The sequence below is a fragment of the Mobula hypostoma genome, chromosome 10 (assembly GCF_963921235.1).
Source record: "Mobula hypostoma chromosome 10, sMobHyp1.1, whole genome shotgun sequence".
In the NCBI taxonomy this organism is placed as follows: Eukaryota; Metazoa; Chordata; class Chondrichthyes; order Myliobatiformes; family Myliobatidae; genus Mobula; species Mobula hypostoma.
Window position 1 is genome coordinate 125,330,793 of NC_086106.1, and position 25,205 is coordinate 125,355,997.

At 42.0% G+C, this 25,205-nt stretch overlaps 1 protein-coding gene across 3 annotated transcripts in view; it reads right to left on the reverse strand.

Annotated features, from left to right (window-relative positions):
* The window catches only part of fmr1 (fragile X messenger ribonucleoprotein 1), a 95,939-nt gene extending 71,719 nt beyond the window's left edge, over positions 1-24,220 (reverse strand). For all 3 annotated transcript variants that reach the window (XM_063061154.1, XM_063061157.1, XM_063061156.1), the window contains exons 1-2: positions 24,151-24,220; positions 5,977-6,029 (exon numbers count right to left, since the gene is read on the reverse strand). In XM_063061154.1, coding sequence (XP_062917224.1) covers positions 5,977-6,029; positions 24,151-24,210 — 113 coding nt within the window. In that variant the 5' untranslated portion in view covers positions 24,211-24,220. The remainder of the gene's footprint in view (positions 1-5,976; positions 6,030-24,150) is intronic.
* Positions 24,221-25,205: the final 985 nt, after the last annotated feature.

A 25,205-nucleotide genomic window follows, 5' to 3' on the forward strand; every position in this document is an offset into this window, starting at 1 on the left:
TATGATTTTGATAATGTCTATTTCACTTTCTGTTTGTATTGTTATTGACATACAGGTGTCCCCCGCTTTTTGTACGTTCGCTTTACGAAACCTCGCTGTCACAAAAGACCTACATTAGTTACCTGTTTTCACCAACAGAAGGTGTTTTCACCGTTATGGAAAAAATCAGCGCGCGATAAAAGGCAGCGCGCGCCCCGAGCAGCCAAGCTCCTCCCCCGGAACTGCATTCTCGCCGGCACTGCTTAAACACGTGCCTGTCAGCAGCCGTTAGCAAGATGAGTTCTAAGGTATCTGAAAAACCTAAAAGAGCTTGTAAGGGTGTTACACTTAGTGTAAAACTAGACATAAATAAGCATTTCGATCGTGGTAAACGAAGTAAGGGCAAAGTGAGTTTGGCTTGTGGAAGTTGACGATGATGATGTTGAAGAGGTTTTGGCATCTCATGACCAAGAACTGATAGATGAAGAGTTGATGCAATTGGAAGAAGAAAGGATAACAATCGAAACCGAATGCAGTAGCGAACGGACCGAAAGTGAAGTTGTCTAGGAACTGAACGTGAAGCAACTGCATGAGATCTTCACTGCAATGATTGCAGAAAAGTATGACTTTAATTTTGAAAGGGTACGTTGGTTTAGGGCATATTTTCAAGATGGTTTGAGTACTTACAAAGAACTGTATGATAGAAAAATGCGCGCGGCTAAACAGACAAGCATACTGTCGTTTTTCAAGCCTTCCACATCAGTCACAGCAGACAACGAACCTCGACCTTCGACATCGAGGCAGGCAGACATAGAAGATGACCTGCCTGCCCTGATGGAAACAGAAGACCATGAGATGACACCCTAGTGTCCCACCACCCCAACCCCCGGGCCGTGGACCAATACATTGTCATAGAGAATGCAGCGGTAGCCAGGACGCACGCAGCACATCTTTTAAGAAAAAAGCCGAAATAAACAAGCTAATTAATCAGGTACCGCCTGGCATGTAAATCTCTGCCCAGATCAGAGCCGATGCGTCGCCTTTGATCTGGGCTGACATTTACGTGCCGGGTGGCACCTAATTAATTAGCTTGTTTATTTCGGCTTTTTTCTTAAAGATGTGCTGGGTGCGCCCTGGATACCGCTGCATTCTCCGCGGATCGATATCGGTCGGCGGCCTGGAAGTTGGGGACCACTGCAGCACCCCAACCTCCGATGACTCAGCCTAACACACCCTCATCAGTGTGCTTGGCGCTGTCTTCTCAATTCCGGTAAGTGATACTACACTTACTATACATTATTTCTACTTTATATAGGCTGTGTATTTTTGTGTGTTATTTGGTATGATTTGGCAGCTTCATAGCTTAAAGTTTACTGGAGAGAGTGTTTCTGCCAAGAGCGCTTGCGTGAGATTTTCGCTACGGAGAACAGTGTGGCAATGATTGTAGAAAAGTATTTCTACTTTAGATAGGCTGTGTATTTATCATATCATTCCTGCTTTTACTATATGTTACTGTTAATTTAGGTTTTGTGGTATTTGGCATGATTTGGTAGGTTATTTTTTGGATCTGCGAATGCTCACAAATTTTTCCCATATAAATAACTGCTAATTACTTCTTCACTTTACAACATTCCGGCTTATGAACTGTTTCATAGGAACGCTCTACCTTCGGATGGCGGGGGAAACCTGTATATATTGGAGATAATTCTCTTGTTTGTATATATGCTCTTTTTAAAATCAATAAAAAGATTAATAAAGAAAGAAGAAGAAAGAATGCTACAGCTCCACACTATTCAGCTGACATGGAACTAGAGAAGAGCAATAATTTTCTTTATTGTCATTTACATCCTAACATCAGATAAAAATATTTATGTTATACTTCTCCATTACTTGGCCTTCCATGACACAATTACATGCTGCACACAGACTGTTCCTTGTTAAATCAGGTGTTGACCTTAACTTCACATCTAGTTACAGGACTAATAAACATTTTTACTGATAGCTTTTCTTTAAAAGAAACTGTACTTTGTTAAGCTCCATATCGCATTAGAAAAGATACTTGAAGAGAAATTACAGTCGTGGCCACATTATTAGTAACCTAATAAACTGGCCACTATGTGTATATTTGTGGTCTTCTGCTGCTATGGTCCATCCACTTCAAGTTTTGACACGTTGTGTATTCAAAGATGCTCTTCTGCACATCACTGTGGCAATATGTGGTTACTTGAGTTACTGTTGCCTTCTAGTCAGTTTAAACCAGTCTGGCCATTCACCGCTGACCTCGCTCATCAACAAAGTGCTTTTATTCACAGAGCTGCCACTCACTGGATTTTTTTTTTGCTTTTCACACCATTTTCTGTAAACTCTAGAGACCGTTGTGTGCGAAAATCCTAAGAGATCAGCAATTTCTGAGATTCTCAAACCGCCTTATCTGGTACCAACAATCATTTCACGGTCAAAGTCACTAAGATCGCATTTCTCCCCATTTTGATGACTGGTTTGAACAACAACCTCTTAACTATGTCTGCATGCTTTTATGCACTATTACTGCCACATAATTGGCTAATCAGATATTTTTACTCATGAACGTGAACACAGACCCCTTGGTAAATGGTAGGAGTGCATGGCATAAAAAAGATTGGTAACCCTTGCTTTAGGTAAACAGCGGACTTCCAAGTTTACAGATGGTTCATCTTAAAGGCTTTCCATGGGACTCTATGAATGATCCATTTGCGACACTAAAAAACTTTAGAACAAGTTCCTGATTTGTATGAAATCATACAGAGCCTGAAAGCAAAATAACTGCAATATTTGGATATCTGAAATAGAAACAGTAAATGCTGGAAATAATCCGACTGCATCTGTGGAGAAAAAGGAATTAATATTTCAAGATGATGACCTTTCTTCAAAACACAGACCTATTTATTTCTAATGACAACCTCGGAACATTCATTGCTTCTCCAGACACATCATAAATTGCTTAGTAACTCATATTTTTTCTTTCATTTCAAGATCTAACAGGATTATAATTAGTCACTGAACATCCCTCTCCCACCAACCCAGCCCTTGCCCTCTGAAATATGTTTTGAGAAAAACATCTATTTAGTGGACAATTTATTAGGTACACCTGCTCATTAATGTAAATACTTAATCAGCCAATCACATGGCAGCAACTCAGTGCATAAAAAAAATGCAAACATAGTCAAGAGATTCAGTTGTTGTTTAGACCAAACATCAGAATGGGGAAGGAAGGTGATCTAAGTGACTTTGACTATGGAATGATTGTTAATGTCAGACAGAGCAGTTTGAGTATCTCAGAAACTGCTGATCTCCAGGGATTTTCACACACAGTAGTCTTGAGTTTAGAGAGAATGATGCGAAAAACAAAAAAATGCCCAGTGAGTGGGCAATGCTGTATGGGAAAACGTGGTCTTAATGAGAGGGGTCAAAGAACGACCAGACTGGTTCAAGCTGGAAGGACAGTGATAGTAACTCAAAGAACCATGCATTCTGTGGTGTACGTAAGAGCATCTCCAAATGGACTCCACGTCAAACCTTGAAGTAGATGGGCTACAGTGGCAGAAGACCTCAAACATACACTCAATTTATTTGTGTAAATTCAGTTGTCAATTTATTAGGTACAGAGATGGAATAACGTAGCCACTGAGTGAGGCAAATGCTGAGGAGAGTGAGTGGTTCACGGAGGGGCCGTTGGGTCCCAATGCTCATGGAGATGTTACTGAAACTGACATTAATGGATTGGACCGTAGATCATATTGGCCTCTTAGTTGTATGTTATTTTTCATGTTTTCGCCCATTCTTACTTGTTGCTGAGTGGCAGGCTGGGGGTCTGGGTGAGCTGTTAGTTTTTGTGCAAAGAAGTGGTTGGGGGTTTTTGCGAGTGTGTGAGCACATGCGTGTGTGCGTGTATTGATGTCTTTCTTTCAACATCTTCCAAGGTTTTCTGTATTTTATGGCTACCTGGAGAAGACAAACCTCAGAAATGTTTTCTGTATATATACACTTTGATAACAAAGAGGATACTAAAAGTTTCTTCAGATATATGAAGGGTAAAAGAGAGGCGAGAGTGGATATCGGACCACTATAAAATGGCGCTGGAGAGGTAGCGATGGGCGGGACAAGGAAATGTATTTTGCATCTGTCTTCACTGTGGAAGACTCTAGCAGTATGAAGGATGTTCCAGATGTCAGGGGTCATGAAATACATGAAGTTACCATAACTAGAGAGAAGGTTCTTAAAGAGATGGCTAAAGAGATTGTGGAGGTATTAGTAATTATCTTTCAAGAAATCATTAGATTCTGAAATGCTTCCAGAAGACTGGAAAATTGCAAATGTCATTCCACACTTCAAGAAGGAAGAAAGGAAACTATAGGCTAGTTAGCCTGACTTCAATGGTTGGGAAGATGTTGGAGTCAAATATTAAGGATGAGATCTCAGGGTACTTGGAGGCACATGATAAATTAGGCCATAGTCAGCATGGTTTCCTCAATGGAAAATCTTTCCTGACAAATCTGTTGGAAATCTTTGAAGAAATAACAAGCAGGAGAATCAGGTGATGTTGTGTACTAGGACTTTCAGAAGGCCTTTGACAAGGTGCCACACAAGAGGCTGCTTAACAAGCTACAAGCCCATGGTATTACTAGAAAAATTCTAGCATGGATAAAGCAATGACGAATTTGGCAGGAGGGAAAGAGAGGAATAAAGGGAGCTTTTTCTGGTTCTGTGTTGGGACTGATTCCTTTGATGTTATATGTCAATGATTTGGATGATGAAATTGATGACTTTGTTTGCAGACGATATGAAGGTAGGTGGAAGGGAAGGTAATCTTGAAGTAGAGAGGCTATAGAAGGACTTAGACAGATTAGGAGAATGGCAATGAAATGGCAGATGGGATACGGTGTCAGGAAGTGTAATGAAAGGGTTTACATATTTTCTCTCCATTTTGAACATTTTTAAAAACTGCCGCAAAGGGACTTGGGAGTCTTAGTGTAGGATTCCCTTAATTTGCAGGTTGAATCTGTAGTGCAGAGCACAAATGTAATGTAAGCATTCATTTCAAGAGGCCTAGAATATAAAAGTGAGGCTGTAATGTTGAGACTTTATAAAGCACTGGTGAGGCCTCACTTAGAGTACTGTGAACAGTTTAGGGTCCCTTATCTTAGAAAGGATGTGCTGAAACTGGAGAGGGCTCAAGGGGAACCATGAAAAAGATTTCAGGATTGAATGGCTTGTCACATGCAGAGTGTTTGATGGCTCTGGGGTTGTATTCACTGGAATTCAGAAGAATGAGACGTGATCTCATTGAAACTTATCAAATGGCGAAAAGTCTCAATAGAGTGAACGTGGACAGGATGTTTCCTATGGTGGGAGAGTCTAAGAACAGAGATGAGGAGGAATTTCTTTAGCCAGAAGGTGTTGAATCTGTGCAATTCTTTGCCAAAGGCAGCTGTGAAAGCCAAGTCTCTATGTATACTTAAGGCAGAGGCTGATAGATTCTTTATTGGTCAGGACATGAAGGGATACAGGGAGAAGGCAGGAGACTGGGGCTGAAAGGAAAACTGGATCAGCCATGACGAAGTGGCAGAGTAGATTCAATGGGTCAAATGGCCTAAACACTATGGTCTTACAGTCTTAAAATGAACCTTTGAATAGATAGCAGGAAGTGAAAGCATTTGCGGATATCAGTTTAGTAATGGGATCAGTAGTGAATCACCATTGCTAAACATCTTAATTACATACTGAAGATTGAGACTTGGATAAGAATTCAACAATAGCAATGCTTCAAAAATGAAAAAGTTTTTAAAATGGTGCAATAAACAAATTCATTTTTATCCTGAAACTTACCTTTACTTGTAATCTGAACAAAGCATAAAAATGAAGCAATCATGCAGTTTTCATTTCTACATTTAATCAAATTTGCAATCCATTAAAGGCAGACCTAATTCACAGGAAATGTGCTGCCAGACAAAGACTTACTTGTTCTCGAAAGCCACAGTCAAAGCTTCTTCATGCACATCCTTCACAAACGCCTGGAAGAAATCAAAGAAAAATATTAAGCATAAAAAGGTTATAACATCAATGAAGTCTGTGCACATTTTGAAAGGTATCAGTCTGAGGCCTCCATCGTTTGGAGTCCACCACTGAAGGTTGCACCCTAGCTGTCTATATGTTGATATGGAAGACAAAGCAGTATAGTGTAGAGAATAAGCTGCTTCCCATGCAGCAGGTTCACCCTTTCCATGCAGCTGATGAATCCAAGGGAAAAGCAAGACCGATACAGTTTAGTACTAGTGGTGTTGCAGGAGTTGCCAGTCAGTAATAGGGGTGATACTGATCACCAGGATTAGTAAATATTGTTAGGTGATCAAGCACCAAAGACTATGGTAAATGTCAGGTTGCAGCTAAACAGTGAGTTGATATTAATGACAGCCAATATAAACATGGATATCAGCATAACCCACCAATGCATGAAACCATCAATCAATAGGAAAAGCACACCTCTGCAATCACATCTAATGAAACAAGTAACCATCAATAGCTTTATGGACCTTCCACAGGAGCCAGGTCCCAGTTCTCATTCTTAACTTGCCTTTACAAATGCACAACCATGACCAAACATCAATGGGAAGTGATATAGTTTCCAAACGTGCAAGATAAACAAATATAAAGAAACACTATGGTCATTGCAAATTGTTCTGTGACTAGGTCAGGGTTAATTGGGTTTGTCAGGGATTGGTGGGGCAGCATGGCTCAAAGGGCCGGAAGGGCCTACTCCATGCAGTATCGCTAAGTAAATGCATCAGCCCTCTTCATAATATTCCTCATTGTAATACTGTAACTCACTTGGAGAAACATTAAGCTGTTGGGCTAAGTGACACTTTGTTAGTTCCACTGCAAACCCAAAATTAGCCAACCTAAATCACAGCTTGCAGATGGTACTTGTGTATGCAAACCCTCCAGAAGACTAGCCCCAGTTTACTGCTGAAGCACGAGAAGATGGGTTTTACTCAACATACAAGAAACAATGGTTCTTCAATTAACCTGCATATCTAGAAAATATTGCCAAGACCATGACAAGAACCTAGAAATCAATCATTTTCCCTATCATAGCAGCCACCTGTCAGTCAAAGCAAATTAACAAAATTAATGGCTGCTTCCTGCATGCCAGCACAGGTTTTGTACAATTAAGACTGTTCAAAAATTGAGATCGCAAAGAGACCAAGCTGTTATTCTACTGAACATCAGTGAATCCCCTCACATGTATCAGAGACGTAAACACCCACTGTTGGTTGTTTCAAAACATTGGAGATACTTCATTTATTTCAAGATTCGGCATGGTAACAGGCCCTTCCAAGGAGCCCACTCATCCAATTACACCTATTTGACCAATTACACTACTAGCCCATACATCTTTTCAATGTAGGAGGGAACTAGTACACCCAGAGGAATCTCCCATGATCATGAGGAAAGTGTACAAACTCCTTACAGACAGCGTCAGAATTGAACCCAGGTCTTTTTTAGCACTGTCGTCTTTGCAAAGTTCTTCAAAACCAACGTCAGCACCCCAGCATCAAAGCTCTGATCACACTCAATCAACTTTGCTGGGCATGCCACATGCCTGATAATAGACTGAAAAGTGCATATTTCCCCCTCCCTCATGAGGTTAGAAGAACAGGGAAAATTGCTTCAAGGATGGTCCCCAAGTTTTCCTAATGAAAATACAATGTTATCAACATATTGCAGCAATCCCTGATCCAAGAGCACCCAAAACGGAGCAGCAGCAGCAGCATTCAGGAAGGCAGTGAGTACCTGTGATGGGCAAATAGCACAACGTGATCAAACCACTCACACACAGCTGAGTTCACATGTTCTCGGAATCCACATCTGAACTGGAAAAAAGTCACCTTCAACCACAAAATCATGCCCCAGAAGGAAGATGCTGAATACAGCACTGTGCCTCATCTAAAACTGTGATGGAGAGCTATCTAATTTTCAAAAGACGAAAAAGCAAGGACACGCTAAATATTAGGTTTGAGAATAAAACATTTTAGAATATTTCTCTGCTTTCAAGATGAGGTAGAAGCCAGAGAGCCAGAGAGTGGTAGTAGATGGGTGCCTGTCTGACTGGAGGCCTGTAACTAGTGGCATGACTCAGCGGTTGGTGCTGGGTCTGTTGTTGTTTGTCACCTGTATCAATGATCTGGATGATAATGTGGCTAACTGGACCAGCAAATTTACAGATTGGGGGTGTGGGGGTGTAGTGGACAGTGAAGAAGAAATCAAGTGAGGTATAGATAGGGTAAATATAAGCAGGCTTTTCCCACTGAGGTTGGGTGGGGCTATGAGAGGTCATAGGTTAAGGGTAAAAGGTGAAAATTTAAGCGGAACATGAGGGGAAACTTCTTCACTCAAGGGTCATGAGAGCATGCCAATGCAAATAGTGCATGCAAGCTCGATTTCAATGTTTAAGAGAAGATTGGATTGGTATATAGATGACAGGCCGTGGTCCAAGAAAAGGTTGATGTGAATAGGTAATTTAAATGGCTTAGTATGGACTAAATGGGCTGAAGGGCCTCTTTCTGTGCTGTACTTTTCTATGATTTTAGTTTTCCTAGGGTAAGTGACTATCACACAAAACCGTAAAATGTATTATTGCAGTCATTTAGCTTCCATCTAAATGTAGGTGAAACGAAGAGTAAGTCTGCAAATGACAAAAATTGGTAGAGATGTAGCTAGCAAAGACATTTGTCTAACAACACAACGGAACACAGATCAGCTACAAAATTTGGTGGCGTGTCAGTAGATAGAAATTAATCCAGAAAATAATGCAAGTAAAATCAAATTCTAGTAGGATATCCAGTATGTAAATGGCAGGAATATTATGAGCATTGATGTACAGAGACTGTGGTGACTGTAATTAATGACACAGGTGGATAGGATAGTGAAAAAGGCATTTGATATGCATAAGAATTAGAATGTCACATTGCAATTACATAAACCCTTGGCCAGACCACATTTTTGTATCTGTTTCTGATCGCCACACTACAGGAAGGATGTGGTAGCAACAGATTGAATGCAGAAGAGATTCGCCAAGATGTTGCCTTGATTGGAGGGCTGCCACTTAAAGAAAGATTGGATGAATTGTGTTTATTTTCACTGGAACTTCGACACTAAGGGACGAATTTATCAAGGTTAAGAAATATGAGGGACATAAGTAGGATAGATGGTCAAAATCTTTTGCCAGGGAAAGGGTAGTTAGAATTTAAAGCATGGGTTAAGGTAAACGGGGAGAAATTTAAAGGAAATCTGGAGAACAGATTTTTCCATACAGGGAATGATGGATTGTCAGAGGTGGTCATGGAGACAGGCAGAACTATAAAGTTAAAAAGGTGCCTACACATGTATATGGATAAGAAAGACATGGAGAGAAAGAGGCCTAATACAAGCAAATGGATTAACATAGACAAGCATCACAGTCAGGTTGAAGTTGGGGAAAAAAGCAGGTTTTTGTGCTGTATACTTCTATGACTCTATCTATGATTCAATGAAAATGTACAAATATAAACCAAGAAAAACAAGTCCTCAAAATAGTTTCAGAAAATGTGGCACATAAAGTTATCAGAAATTAGATAAATAGCTATACTCAAACCTCAAGTGGATTTTGAGGTTTAATTTCCTCACTTTGCTATGGAAGGAAGGAAAAAAAGCATGACAAACCTTGAAATATCTGCTTTGACCAGAAGGTCAAGTTAGAACCAAAAGTAAAACCAATCTGGACGGACAATGCTCTAAAATCCATTTATTCCTCTAAAGCTGATACTGCCAAGCTAAGAAAAAAAGACAATACTTCAAATTTAATATTTGGCAAAAAAAATTGAGAATATGATTTATAGTAACTACACTCAATCAAGTACTTGATAATCCAAACTTGGGCCAGGATATAATACACAGCAGATTATTACATCAAGATGAAATTGAAGAAACTAATTATGTTGATTACCAAGCTGTAATGCAAACATACTTCCCAATAACTGCCGCAAAGATTTCAGAAAGGTCTTGTAGAACATGATCATCACTTGTTCTTCCACATTATCAATGTAAAGTACTGGTATACCATAAAACTCTATTCATTTGTTATGTGTCATGTCATCTGACGTGGGTGATCAATGTCTCATGACAAGGAACTCGGCAAGTGTTTCTACAGAAGCGGTTTGCCATTGCCGTCTTCTGGGCAATGTCTTTACAAGATGGTTGACCCCAGCAATTATCAATAAACTTCAGAGATTGTCTGCCTGGTGTCAGTGGTCACATAACCAAGACTTGTGATATGCACTAGCTGCTCATACGGTCATCTACCACCTACTTCCATGGCTTCATGTGACATGATTGGGGGGCTAAGCAGGTGCTACACCTTGCTCAAGGGTGAGCTGTAGGCTAGTGAAGGGAAGGAGCAACTTACATCTCCTTTGGTAGATATATCTCTATCCCGCCACTGATACCATAAGTGCAAGAGTTCAGCCAACCTGCTCAAGTCTGCTCCACCATTCTATCACTGAAAATTATTGCTCTCAACCTTATTCTTCTTCCTTCTCCCCGTAACCTTTGATGCTCTGACTAATCAAGAACCTAACAATCTCCACTTCAAATATATCCTATGACTTGATCCCCACGTTCATAGAACATAGAATAGTACAGCACAGTACAGGCCCTTCGGCCCACAATGTTGTGCCGACCCTTAAACCCTGCCTTCCATATAACCCCCCCACCTTAAATTCCTCCATATACCTGTCTAGTAGTCTCTTAAATTTCACTAATGTATCTGCCTCCACCACTGCATCAGGCAGTGCATTCCATGCACCAACCACTCTCTGAGTAAAAAACCTTCCTCTATTATCCCCCTTGAACTTCCTACCCCTTACCTTAAAGCCATGTCCTCTTGTATTGAGCAGTGGTGCCCTGGGGAAGAGGCGTTGGCTGTCCATTTTATCTATTCCTCTTAATACCTTGCATACCTTTATCATGTCTCCTCTCATCCTCCACCTCTCCAAAGAGTAAACCCGAGCTCCCGTCCTGACGAAGGGTCTCGGCCCGAAACGTCAACTGTACCTCTTCCTAGAGATGCTGCCTGGCCTGCTGCGTTCACCAGCAACTTTGATGTGTGTTCCTAGCTCCCTTAATCTCTGATCATAATCCATACTCTCTAAACCAGGCAGCATCCTGGTAAATCTCCTCTGTACCCTTTCCATTGCTTCCAATCCTTCCTATAGTGAGGCGACCAGAACTGGACACAGTACTCCAAGTATGGCCTAACCAGAGTTTTATAGAGCTGCATCATTACCTTGCGAATCTTAAACTCTATCCCTCGATTTATGAAAGCTAATACCCCATAAGCTTTCTTAACTACCCTATCTACCTGTGAGGCAACTTTCAGGGATCTGTGGACATGTACCCCCAGATCCCTCCTCTCCTCCTCCACACTACCAAGTATCCTGCCATTTACTTTGTACTCTGCCTTGGAGTTTGTCTTTCCAAAGTGTACCACCTCACACTTCTCCAGGTTGAACTCCACCTGCCACTTCTCAGCCCACTTCTGCATCTTATCAATGTCTCTCTGCAATCTTCGACCATCCTCTACACTATCCACAACACCACCAACCTTTGCGTCGCTCGCAAATTTGCCAACCCACCCTTCTACGCTCACATCCAGGTCGTTAAAAAAAATCACGAAAAGTACAGGTCCCAGCACCGATCGTTGTGAGACACCACTAGTCACAAACCTCCAATCCGAATGTACTCCCTCCAACAAAACCCTCTGCTTTCTGCAGGCAAGCCAATTCTGAATCCACCTGGCCAAACTTCCCTGGATCCTATGCCTTCTGACTTTCTGAATAAGCCTACCATGTGGAACCTTGTCAAATGCCTTACTAAGATCCATGTAGATCACATCCACTGCACTAAACTCATCTATATGCCTGGTCACCTCCTCAAAGAACTCTATCAGGCTTATTAGACATGATCTGCCCTTCACAAAGCCATGCTGACTGTCGCTATCAGACCATGATTCTCTAAATGCCCATAGATCCTATCTCTAAACAACACTTACAGTACGCTGGATGAACTCAGCAGGTCGAGTAGCATCAGTGGAAACGATGAGTCGACATTTCGGGCCAGAACCCTTCGTCAGGACTGTTTACGATTCCTATCTCTAAGAATCTTTTCCAACAGTTTTCCCACCACAGATGTAAGGCTCACTGGTCTATAATTACCCAGACTATCCCTACTACCTTTTTTGAACAAGGGGACAACATTTGCCTCCCTTCAATCCTCCGGTACCATTCCCGTGGACAAGGACATAAAGATCCTAGCCAGAGTATCAGCAATCTCTTCTCTCGCCTCGTGGAGCAGCCTGGGGAATATTCCGTCAGGCCCCAGGGACTTATCCGTCCTAATGTATTTTAACAACTCCACACCTCCTCTCCCTTGATGTCAACATGCTCCAGAACATCAACCTCACTCATATTGTCCTCATCGTCATCAAGTTCCCTCTCATTGGTGAATACCAAAGAGAAGTATTCATTGAGGACCTCGCTCACTTCCATAGCCTCCAGGCACATCTTCCCACCTTTATCTCTAATCGGTGCTACCTTCACTCGTCATCCTTTTGTTCTTCACATAATTGAAGAATGCCTTGGGGTTTTCCTTTACCCTACTCACCAAGGCCTTCTCATGCCCCCTTCTTGCTCTTCTCAGCCCCTTCTTAAGCTCCTTTCTTGCTACCCTATATTCCTCAATAGACCCATCTGATCCTTGCTTCTTAAACCTCATGAATGCTGCCTTCTTCCACCTGACTAGATTTTCCACCTCACTTGTCATCCATGGTTCCCTCACCCTACCATTCTTTATCTTCCTCACCGGGACAAATTTATCCCTAACATCCTGCAAGAGATCCCTAAACATCGACCACACGTCCAGGGAGGATCTCCCCCTCCCACTTTCAAATCTCTTACTAACTCTTCCTTCAGTTAGTCCTGACGAAGGGTCTCAGCCTGAAACGTTGACTGTACCTCTTCCTAGAGATGCTGCCTGGCCTGCTGCGTTCACTAGCAACTTTGATGTGTGTTGACCACACGTCCATAGTACATTTCCCTGCAAAAACATCAACCCAATTCACACCCGCAAGTTCATTTTGGTAATGAATTCCAAAGATCCACCACCCTCTGACTAAAGAAATTCTTCCTTACCTCTGTCCTTACGGGATGTCTTTTAAACTCCCCCACTCTCCATATCCACTCTATCCAGGCCTTTCAATATTGAATAGGTTTCAATTGGAACCCCTTCCTCATTCTTCTAAACTCTAGCAAGTACAAGCCCAGAGCCATCATATATTAACCCTTTCATTCCTGGGATCATTTATGTGAACCTCTTCTGGGCCCTCTTCAATGCCAGCACAACCTTTCTTAGATGAGGGGCCTATAACCGTATATGGGATAGAAGTCACTGAGCCACCAGCTAGAGTCCCAGAACACTGATTGAAAGATGCTGAGTTCAAATCTCATCACAGCAGCTACAAAATTTAAATTCAAGTAATTTAAACAAATTATGGAAACAAAATATAATTAGGTAAGCTACTGAAATATCAGCAAAAACCCATCAGAGAAAGAAATTTGCTATCCTTATCAGTGTGCATACTATTTAATCTGGAACTACCTATGTGGTTAACTTTTCAGTGCTTTCTCAGTCCAGGGATAGGTGAGGAGGGCATAGTTAGGGAGGAAATCAACAAATGCTGGCACTGCCACCAACATACAAACCCTACAAACACATAAGAAAACATTAGTATCGTAGCAATTGTATCTAAATTTTTGTTTTAACAGTACAGATGACTCCCAGTTTGTAGGGGTTCTCAGAAAACAGACCAAGGTGAAAAAAAATAAATGTTAGTTATTTACCACCTTTAAATAACTTCCCTAAGTGCAAATTTGTTTCTGTACCTTCTGTATCAGGGCAGTAATTTGTGTATCCTGCAAGGGCAAATTTCCATTACCCAAACTGGCATGAAGTGAATATATACCTGATGATCAGCTGGTGAACTGCATCAAATTGGGGAAAAATAATCAAACGCTAAGATAGGACAGTCATCCATATCAAAAGTGGACAAAATGGACTTACCCTTACTTCATGATGCATAATAGTGGAATGCTTGTATTTCACATCAGGTTTACTTGAATTGAGATCCCAGACTGGATTGCGTCAGGAGATCTTCACTGTGGAAGACACTAGCAGTGTGCCAAATGTTGAAGGGTATGAGGGAAGAGAAGTGAGTGCAGTTACTATTACAAGGGAGAAAGTGCTCAAAAAGCTGGAAGATCCAAAGGTACATAAGTCACATCGGCCAGATGAACTGCATCCTAGGACTAACCTGACGAAGGGTCTCGGCCTGAAATGTCGACTGTACCTCTTCCTAGAGATGCTGCCTGGCCTGCTGCGTTCACCAGCAACTTTGATGTGTGTTGATAGGACAAAATCAGCATGGTTCCCTTCAGGGAAAATCTTGCCTGACGAACTTGTTGGAATTCTTTGAGGAGATTGAAAGTAGGATAGATAAAGGGGATGCAGTGGATGTTGTATATTTGGACTTCCAGAAGGCCTTTGACAAGGTGGCAATGAGGCTGCCTACCAAGTTAAGAGCCCCTGGTATTACAGGACAGTTATTGGCATGGTGAGAGCACTGGCAGATTAGTAGGAGGCAGCAAGTGGGATTAAAAGGATCCTTTTCTGGTTGGCTGCCAGTGATTAGTGTTGTTCCGCAGGGGTCGGTGTTGGGACTGTTTCTTTTTATGCTTTATATCAATAATCTGGATGACAGAATTGGTGGTTTTATGGCCAAGTTTGCAGATGATATGAAGATTGGTGGAGGGGCAGGTGGTGCTGAGGAAACAGGTAGGCTGCAGAAGGACTAAGACAGATTAAGAGAATGGGTAAGAAAGTGACAAATGAAATACATGTAGGAAAATGCATGGTCACGCACTTTAGTAGAAGAAATAAATTTTCTAAATGGGGGAAAAAATCCAAAAATCTAAGATCCAAAAGGTCTTGGGAGTCCTTGCGCAGAACAACCTAAAGGTTAATTTGCAGGTAGTTGGTGGTGAAGAAGGAAAATGCCATGTTAACATTCATTTCAAGAGGTCTAGAATACAAGAGCAGGGATGTGATGTTGATGCTTTATAAGGCACTGGTGATCCCTCAGCTGAGCATTGTAAACAGTTTTGGGCTCCTCATCTAAGAAAAGATACACTGGCACTGGACAGGGTTAACAGAAGGTTCACAACGACGATTCTGAGAATGAAAGGGTTATCATAAGAGGAACGTTTGATAGCTCTAAGTCTGTGCTCGCTGGAATTTAGAAGGATGAGGAGGAATCTCATCGAAACCTTTTCAATGCTGAAAGGCCTAGATGTGGTAGACGTGGAAAGGATCTTTCCCATGGTGGGGAGTCTAGGACAAAAAGGGCACAGCCTCAGGATAGAGGAGCGTCCATTTAAAACAAATACGGAGAAATTTCTTTTGCCACAGGTTGGTGAACTTGTGGAATTTATTACCACAGGCAGCTGTCGGGCCCAGGTCATAGAATGTATTTAAGGTAGAGCTTGATAGGTTCTTGATTGGACCCAGCATTAAAGGTTACAGGAAGGAGGGTGGGAAATCGGGCTGAGGAGGGGAGAGATAATAGGATCAGTCATGACCGAATGGGAGAGCAGACTCGATAACCAAATGGCCTAATTCTGCTCCTATGTCTTAAGGTCTTAAGATATTGAACTTTATAACATAGAACAGTACAGTACAGCACAGCACAGCAACAGGCCCTTTGGCCAATGCTATGCAAAACCAAATAAATTAGCTATCACATGGCCAAATAAACTAATCCCTTATGCCTACATAATGTCAGTATCCTTCCATTTTTCTCACATTCACGTGCCTATCTTAAAAGTCCCTAATGTATCTGCCTCTACCTCCACCCCAGGCAGTGCATGCCTGGCATCCGCCACTCTGTGTAAAAACATCTGTCTCTAACATCTTTCAGATGACCTCCTCTTAACTTCAATGCATGCCCCTGCTATTAGATATTTCAACTCCGGAAAAAAAAATCATCCGCCCTGATGAATGGTCTTAGCCTGAAATGTTGACTGTTTACTCTTTTCCAAGATGCTGCCTGGTCTGCTGAGCTCTTCCAGCATTTTGTGTTTGTTGCTTGGATTTCCAGCATCTGCAGATCTTCTCGTGTTTATAATTCTACTACACTACTGTGGTCTCTTCCAGGGATGCCTATCCTGAAGAAACTTAAATCTTCCCTTTGATGGGAATTCAGTGAATCCTGCTCTCACTGCTCCCCCTCTGTGATCTCTGCTGCCTTCCAACTATTCCATCACATGCTTACCCAGACTCGCTACCACAGCCACGTATCAGTCCTGATGAAGGGCTGATTGACAATTGGTTACTCTCTTCCACAGATTCTGCCTCACCTGCAGAGTTCGTCCAGCATTTTGTGTGTGTTGTTGTTCGTCTACTCTAACTAAACATCAATCAGATCTCCCTTCAGCTTCTGATATCATTATAACATCAAGGCCACTGATTAGAGAATTTTGATATTAATAATGTCAGTTGTCTATTAACTAAAGGATGGATAAAATATTACTATCAATCTTTTCTATATGTGGCAAATGACTGTGGAAAATTATAGAAAAGGCCCTGCATTAGATGCAGAAAATTGTAATTGCATGCAACCATCAGAGCCAGCCATCTGTCCAGAGTCACAAGCAAATGTTTGTCATTAGAACATATATTTTTTTTTACATCTGTGCCAGTTTTTGTTTCTTGTAGAAACCTGACAATAAAAACATTGCAATAAGCAACAAAGAGAAGTCAATTTTCAGGTTTGCTGGATAATACTTAAGTTATTTGGTTAATCTTAATTCACAGAGAAACCCAAGCTATTCCTTCAAAAAAAGAACAAATTGTTTTAATCAAAATAATTCTGGCTAGACTTTCAGAGGAATAGGACCTTTGGTCCATCATAAAACACCTATCTAAACTAATAACGCAAACAACAGGAATTCTGCACATGCTGGAAATTCAAGCAACACACATAAAAGTTGCTGGTGAACGCAGCAGGCCAGGCAGCATCTCTAGGAAGAGGTGCAGTCGACGTTTCAGGCCGACGTTTTCTGTCTCTTTCTCTGGAGACAGCTTATCCACTGATGTCTAATATAAGCCTACTGACTCTCACAGCTATCTGGACTATTCCTCTTCTCACCCTGTCTCTTGCAAAAATGCCATCCCCTTCTCGCAATTCCTCCGTCTCCGCCGCATCTGCTCTCAGGATGAGGCTTTTCATTCCAGGACGAGGGAGATGTCTTCCTTTTTTAAAGAAAGGGGCTTCCCTTCCTCCACTATCAACTCTGCTCTTGAACGCATCTCCCCCATTTCACGTACATCTGCTCTCACTCCATCCTCCCGCCACCCCACTAGGAATAGGGCTCCCCTGGTCCTCACCTACCACCCCACCAGCCTCCGGGTCCAACATATTATTCTCCGTAACTTCCGCCACCTCCAACGTGATCCCACCACTAAGCACATCTTTCCCTCCCACCCCCCCCCCGCATTCTGCAGGGATCGCTCCCTACGCGACTCCCTTGTCCATTCGTCCCCCCCATCCCTCCCCACTGATCTCCCTCCTGGCACTTATCCGTATAAGCGGAGCAAGTGCTACACATGCCCTTACACTTCCTCCCTTACCACCATTCAGGGCCCCAAACAGTCCTTCCAGGTGAGGCAACACTTCACCTGTGAGTCGGCTGGGGTGATATACTGCGTCCGGTGCTCCCGATGTGGCCTTTTATATATTGGCGAGACCTGACGCAGACTGGGAGACCGCTTTGCTGAACACCTACTCTCTGTCCGCCAGAGAAAGCAGGATCTCCCAGTGGCCAAACATTTTAATTCCACATCCCATTCCCATTCTGACATTCTATCCACGGCCTCCTTTACTGTAAAGATGAAGCCACACTCAGGTTGGAGGAACAACACCTTATATTCCGTCTGGGTAGCCTCCAACCTGATGGCATGAACATCAACTTCTCTAACTTCTGCTAATGCCCCACCTCCCCCTCGTACCCCATCTGTTACTTATTTTTATACACACATTTTTTCTCTCACTCTCCTTTTTCTCCCTCTGTCCCTCTGAATATACCCCTTGCCCATCCTCTGGGTTCCCCCGCACCCCTCCTTGTCTTTCTTCCCGGACCTCCTGTCCCATGATCCTCTCGTATCCCTTTTGCCTATCACCTGTCCAGCTCCCTGCTCCATCCCTCCCCCTCCTGTCTTCTCCTATCATTTTGGATCTCCCCCCTCCAACTTTCAAATCCCTTACTCACTCTTACTTCAGTTAGTCCTGACGAAGGGTCTTGGCCTGAAACGTCGACTGCACCTCTTCCTAGAGATGCTGCCTGGCCTGCTGCGCTCCCCAGCAACTTTTATGTGTGTTGCTTATCTAAACTAATTCCATTTAACAGAACCCAGTCCACCACCTTCTAAGCCCTGGCAATTCAAGTACTCATCCAGATACTTTTTTAAATGCTGTTACTAGGACCTGCCTCTGCCACCTTCTCAGGTGGTGCATTCTGGTTGGCAAGTACCCTCTGCAATTTTTATCCCCATATTCTACCCAGGAAAATATGGTGCATTTATTGTTAATTTTTCTACTCTTTTCCCTTTTAATTAATTTGATCTGACAGCATTTTATCAAACAATGATTTCTTCTTCAGGTAATTTTTTTCTCATTTCCTTTCCTCTCCCCCCTTCTTCTATTCCCCACTTTGGCCTCTTACTACTTCTCCTCACCTGCCTATCCCCCACCCCCACAGTGCCCTTCCTTCTTCCCTTTTTCACATGGTTGACTGTTCTCTTGTATCAGATTCCCTCTTCGCTAGCAGTTTACCTTTCCCACCCACCTGGGCTTCACCTACTACCTTCTAGTTTGGTCTTCTTTTCCTTCCTTAACTTTTTTTATTCTGGCACCTTTCCCCTTCCTTTCCAGCAATGAAGGGTCTCAGCCTGAAACGTTGACAGTTTATTTATTTCCATAAATGCATTTTGTGTGCGTTGATCTTGTTAACTGTTAAAAATGTTAGTTGATCTCAGATTTTTTGCACATCTTTTGCCTACTTGTTACAATCTGCAAAAATGTTTCTCTGCAGAGTGAAGTCCATATTTCTCAACCTTTCTCAGTATTCAGATCTCTGTTACCGGGATCAGCCTTATGTGTCAGCATATATAGCTCATCTTTTACTAAAACAGTGGGCTAACACAACTTTCTTTTAACTTGCACTTTGTTTTTGTCTCCGTGATCCCAAATATATTGACTTTTATGATTGTCTTCCTGAAGAGGCAGACACTTCCCTTGCTCATTGGCACTTCAAAGTCTACTTCAAACTTTAGTTAAATTAACAGTAAAATTAAGTTAGATACTGAAGAAAAGCTAAAATATTCCCGGTGTCATCATGAATTTGGACATCTGGAGTTAAACCTACCAGTCTCATTCTTCTGATTGACTACAATGCAGTTTCTCAAATTTAACTATACTACAAGAGGTAATTTAGCTAGGACAATAAATGAACCCAAAGTTACAAATGAGCCTTTTACACTGAGTAAAGAACAAGTGATATCAGTTGATTTTTCTTTCTACACAGCAGATTGTTGTTATCTGGAATGCAGTTCCCCAGAGTATGATGGAAGCAAATTCTACAATAACTTTCCAAAGGGAATTGGATAGATAGCCATAGAGTGACAACAACTGCAGGGCAGTAAAATTTATGCAGGATGGTAGCTCTAGCTGGGTAGCTCTACTAGACAGCTGGCACAGGCATGATAGATTAAACATTCTCATGTGCTGCAGGATTCTTTGAAATGTTGAGCAATGCTGTCCAGGGCCAGAAGCAAATGAGCCTCCAAAATCAGAAGGTGTAACCATTTCTATTTTAAAAGTCATGTCACTCAGAAGGAATTTCATCAGCATAATGTAGACTTTTGCCCCATGGCTGATAAAAATTTGTCTGAAATTTGTTCCAAATATTTCCTCTAATGAGAAGTTACAAATTAACAGAAAACAAAGATAATACTGTAGGGGGAAAAACACTTCAAATATCTAAATACTTTTGTGTTTTCTTTCATTCTGAACTGCATATTTTTCTCTTATCAAAGTTCCAACAAAGTATCCAATTCTATTGAATGTTGTTCTCTGTTAACTCATAGCTGTTTTTCCATGAAAATTCTGAAAACTCCTTTAGCATCTCTTTTCATTCAGTACTGAGCTATGTACATATATACAGAAAGGTGCCAGAAAAGGGCCAGTAACATCATGAAGGATCCCACCCACCCTGCTATTTGACTGTTTGCCCCACTCCCAGGCTACATATCATCCATCCCAGGACCACCAGACCCAAGCAGTAAAGCTGATCAATACCTCCACACACAAACCCACCTCAACTACTTTATCATTTCTTGTCAGTCACCTTATAGAGACACTCTTGTACGTAGTGTCACTTTATGAACATACAATCTATGTATATAGCTATCTTATGTATTTATATTTATTATGTTTTCATTATTATTCTGTTCTTCATCGTATTATGTGTCTTTTGTGCCGCACTGGACCCGAAGTAACAATTATTTCTTTCTTTTCTTTTACACTTGTGCACTGGAAATGACATTAAATAATCTTGAACTGATCACGCAATGCTCTACCACTTTGCATGTCCTGTGATATTGGTATGTTATACTTTCCCTAACTCTAAAATGCCTTTCATTTGTTTTCGTTGTTAGTAATTTTATGTCTATTCCAATTTATGAAGCAGGGCATGCAATCTTTTCCACATGCAATACTTTTATGGAAGCTAAAAGGCACTCGCATTAACATGATGTCTTTCAAAGTCCTAGGACATCTCAGAATACTTCACAGCCAATAAATTACCTTCAAAGATTAGCCACTACTGTTTTGCAGCCAAGCGTGGCAAGCAATTTGCACACAACAAGGTCTCACAAACAGTAAGGGAGATAAAGACATTAACCTGTTTTGCTCATGTTGAGGCCCAAATATCGTTCCAAATTCCGTGTTCTTCAAACAATGTAATGGAAACTTTTACAGCAATCTGAACAGATAGACAGGCTTTGATTTAGCACTGTATGCAAAAAGAAAAGTATCCAATAATAATGTGACACAATCAACACTACACTAGAGTTAGCCTACAAAGAACAACTTTTATTTATAACAAAGGCAAAAATGATCCGAGGTACTTAAAATAACAAAAACCACAGAAGTTGATGCAGGTCCAAAGAAAAGTCAGACTAGATCAGAGGTTCCCAACCTTTTTTATGCCATGGACCAATACCATTAAGCAAGGGATCTGTGGACCTCATCTTGGGAATCCCTGAGCTAAATAATCAAAAGTTTGATCAATAACAGGTTAAGAAGTGTTTGGAGAGAAAAACAGACAAAAAGGAACAAAATTCACTTCCAGAGTTTATAGTCTCCGCAGCTTAAGTCAAAAAGACAAAGATGAAATGATTAAATTTGACCAGGATTAGAGGTCAGAAATGTTAAGAGGGAGTAGGGCTGGAAATCAGTGACAGGAATGGATTAGCTCATGGAAGAAATTAAAAATATAAATTTATAAAGCTTAAACTCCCACATATTAGGGTGCAGATTCACAAGAAATTGGACAATGTAGTGGATGTCAAAGGAGCACTTCATTGAAAGTTTTGGAAACACATTCCCAACAGCTGTCATTTTTCATATTCATATTATTTGCCAGGGAATATAATGCCAAAGAACAACTCAAATTCAGATTCTGATATACAAGAAAGTATAATCCAAACTGCTGCACAATTTCAATTTTTCTGTTTTATTTCTACACAACCAATGGAGCACTCATTAACACCATGAGCTAGGAATCAGTGGCTGCTTCCAACCATCCACTTTGTAAAATAATTTAAAAGTTTTCAGGAAGTTAGAAGAACATTAACTCTGCTATGTATAGGCCTAAGCTTTGTTGCCAGAGGAGGGGGGTTCGGCACCTATTAAAGGCCTAGAACTACAGAAATGGCAACAGAAGCACTAAAGACCTCATGCCTGGGAAAGGAAGGGTTTCCACGTAGAAGTCGTGTAATGAAAGTGGAAGCCATTGGCCCAGGACAGAGGATTCTGGTGAGCTGATGACAACGGCCTATGGCCTATGCCAAGTAGGGGTGATAGGCTTAAGAAGAACATTTAAGTAGTACAGAGATGAGCGCTTGAATTGTCATGGTAAGGAGAGCTAAAGGCCAAGTGCTGATCAATGGATTTATATTAATGGGTGCTCAGTGCTCAGCAAGGACATGGTAGAACAAAGGGCTTGTGTCTATGGTGTGTTACTAGACTCTTTTACTATTTTTGGAAATAGAGAGAAAAATATAATGACAGTAAAGAGAATTTACAACAAATGTTCATTTACAGTAGATTTGAGACACTCCACATTGCTATTAGGGATAAGAGAGCCAATTAAACTTGCAAGTCAATTCCACCAACACCATTTGGGCCCTATTATTACAGTATGCTGATTAAAGTATAAACTGCACTTCAATTTGAACCTGTCTGGAACAGAGGCTAACTCAATATTAACAAGCAAAGGAGCCTGAAGCCACATACTCAATGATTCAGAAATAGCTTCTTCCTCTCCGCGATCAGAAGGGACATTGAACCCATGAACACTTCCTCAGTATATTCCCTCTCTCTTTTTGCACTACTAATTTAACATACATACACACACATATTACATATATATATATATATATATATATATATATATACATACACACACACACTTATTGTAAGTTAGATTTTTATGTACTACTGCTGCAAAATGACAAATTGCACGACATATGCCAGTGATATTCAACCTGATTCTGAAAATCAACTTCCATAAACACAAAACCACACTAGTCCCTAAAAATTGCTCAGCAACAGTCCTCTCCCGCCTCCCCTCCAAAAAAAATCTATTTACAGACAAGAATCCACAAAAGACACTTAAAATTGCAGTATAAACAAAATAAAGTGCTCCAAAATTGATTACTCAGTAAACGGTTTCTTTGATATTGATACCTCTGATAGTGTGTGGTAGTGAGGTGAGGAATCCATCATTTACAATACTGTATTTAATTCCTTAATAAATTATATAAACTTAAAAATCCCCTCAGGTATTTGTTCAAAAGAAACAACTCCATAGATTTATGAAGCACATCATACAAGCCCTTCAGCCCATCTAGTCCATGCCAAACTATTATACTGCCTAGTCCTGAGGACCATAGCCCTCATATCCCTCCCATCCACGTTCCAATCCAAATCTCTCAAACGGTGAAAAAAAACTCCCCACACTCCAGTCTGTCCAGCCAAAATTTCCTCATTAATGAACTTAAAGCGCAGAAGTGACAGAGAAAGAAAAAAAAGTAAGTTTCAGTGTGGTCAGTAATATCATGTTACCCGATCTACAGAACCTTTAGGATTAAAGAGAAAAGGCAAGGCTAGGGTCAACGATGTAAAGTATGAAGCGCTGTTTTTTTTTAAACTACACACAGACATGTCCCATGAGAACCAATTCACTGTATCACTGTGCCTGCACCCAATCTATCAGCTGATGAAAAGATGTTAAGCATTTCCCAGCAATGTTTTATTTAATTCCCTCTCAGGTGAACGTCTTCCTAACACACACACAAACAATGAGGAGGCGCCTGGGAACAGAGTGTAAACACAAAGGGGGACTTGGGTCTTGAGATTGAGGGCCCGAGAGCCAGACGGAGGGTCGGTCTGCCAGGCGTTGTCAGCAAAAGGATGGGAGTGGGCGTGTGATCTCTGGCACCCAGGGCAGATTATTGGTGAGGTGGGTTTGGGGTGAAAGGAGGGGGGGTAGGAACAGAAGGAGCCGAGGCCCCGGGCCCGACCGCCCACAAAAAACATACTCGCGGCTACGGAGGGCGGTGGGAAAGGGGAGAGGGCCGGGTGAGTAACGACAGGAGGAGGGGAGGTGTGGGTGGAAGGGACCCGTGGGAAGCGGCGGCGTCTACCTTGTAAAACGCTCCGTTCGAGCCGCGCACCTCCACCATCAAGTCCTCCATCTTGGCCATGCCAGGTGCACTCTGGGCCCGCGCGCGCTCCCGGCGCCGGGGACTCCGCGTTCGCGCGCACAACGCGTGGACCTTTGGAGGGACGCCGCGACGCACGTGCACGGCGACAGTTGGCTGGACCCTTGCTACTGCCGTGTGCCGCCGCCGCGCGCGAGATATTTTGAAATCAAGGGGTGTTTATTTAACTTGAATATGTATTAGCTTTTTTCTTTTATTCTTCCGGCTGAGTGCGAGGCTTAAATCCGGGTCCCACCTTCCGTCAGGCCGAAGGACATAAATAATTAATCAATTCCAATCGCACGCATGCGCGCGCTCGCGAGTCCGGTGGGGAGGAAAAGCCGTAGGGTGGGATTTAGAGAGTGATTGATATCAGGATGAACCAACCGCCGAAGAAGTCTGCTTGCCTGCATTTTACCGACCAATTATACTGCAGGGGCTGGGCACAGTGATAGATGTGCCGCTACGAATTGGTGGGCCGGCAGGTTGCCATGGTTTTAGGGCGGGGTTACTCATTGGCGGTGGAGTTAGATTCCCGCTCGGTCTACACGGAGGAAAATGAGGGATCGGATTTGTCCTTGGAATGTGAGTTGGTACTTCCGAGGAATAGTTTATATGGCGTTTATAATAATATCTTAAAACCTCACCAATGCCCAAAGAAGGCATCCTATCTGGATGTATAATGCATGTAATTTGTTCTGGCCGTGACCAAAAGAAAGTGGAGTGATAAACACAAGAATTCTGCAGTCCTGTGAAGGGTCTCGCCACAGAACGTCAACTGTACGTTTTTCCATTGATGCTGCTTGGCCTGCTGAGTTCCTCAAGCATTCAGTGGGTGCTGCAGTCTTGAAGAAGCCCGAAACGTGCCGTTTCCATAGATGCTGCCTGTCTGGCCTGCTGAGTTCCTCCAGCATGTTGTGTGTATTTTCTCTTGTTTGAAATTCTGCAGGTGCTGGAAATCCAGAGCAACAGATAAGATGCTGGAGGAACTCAGCACG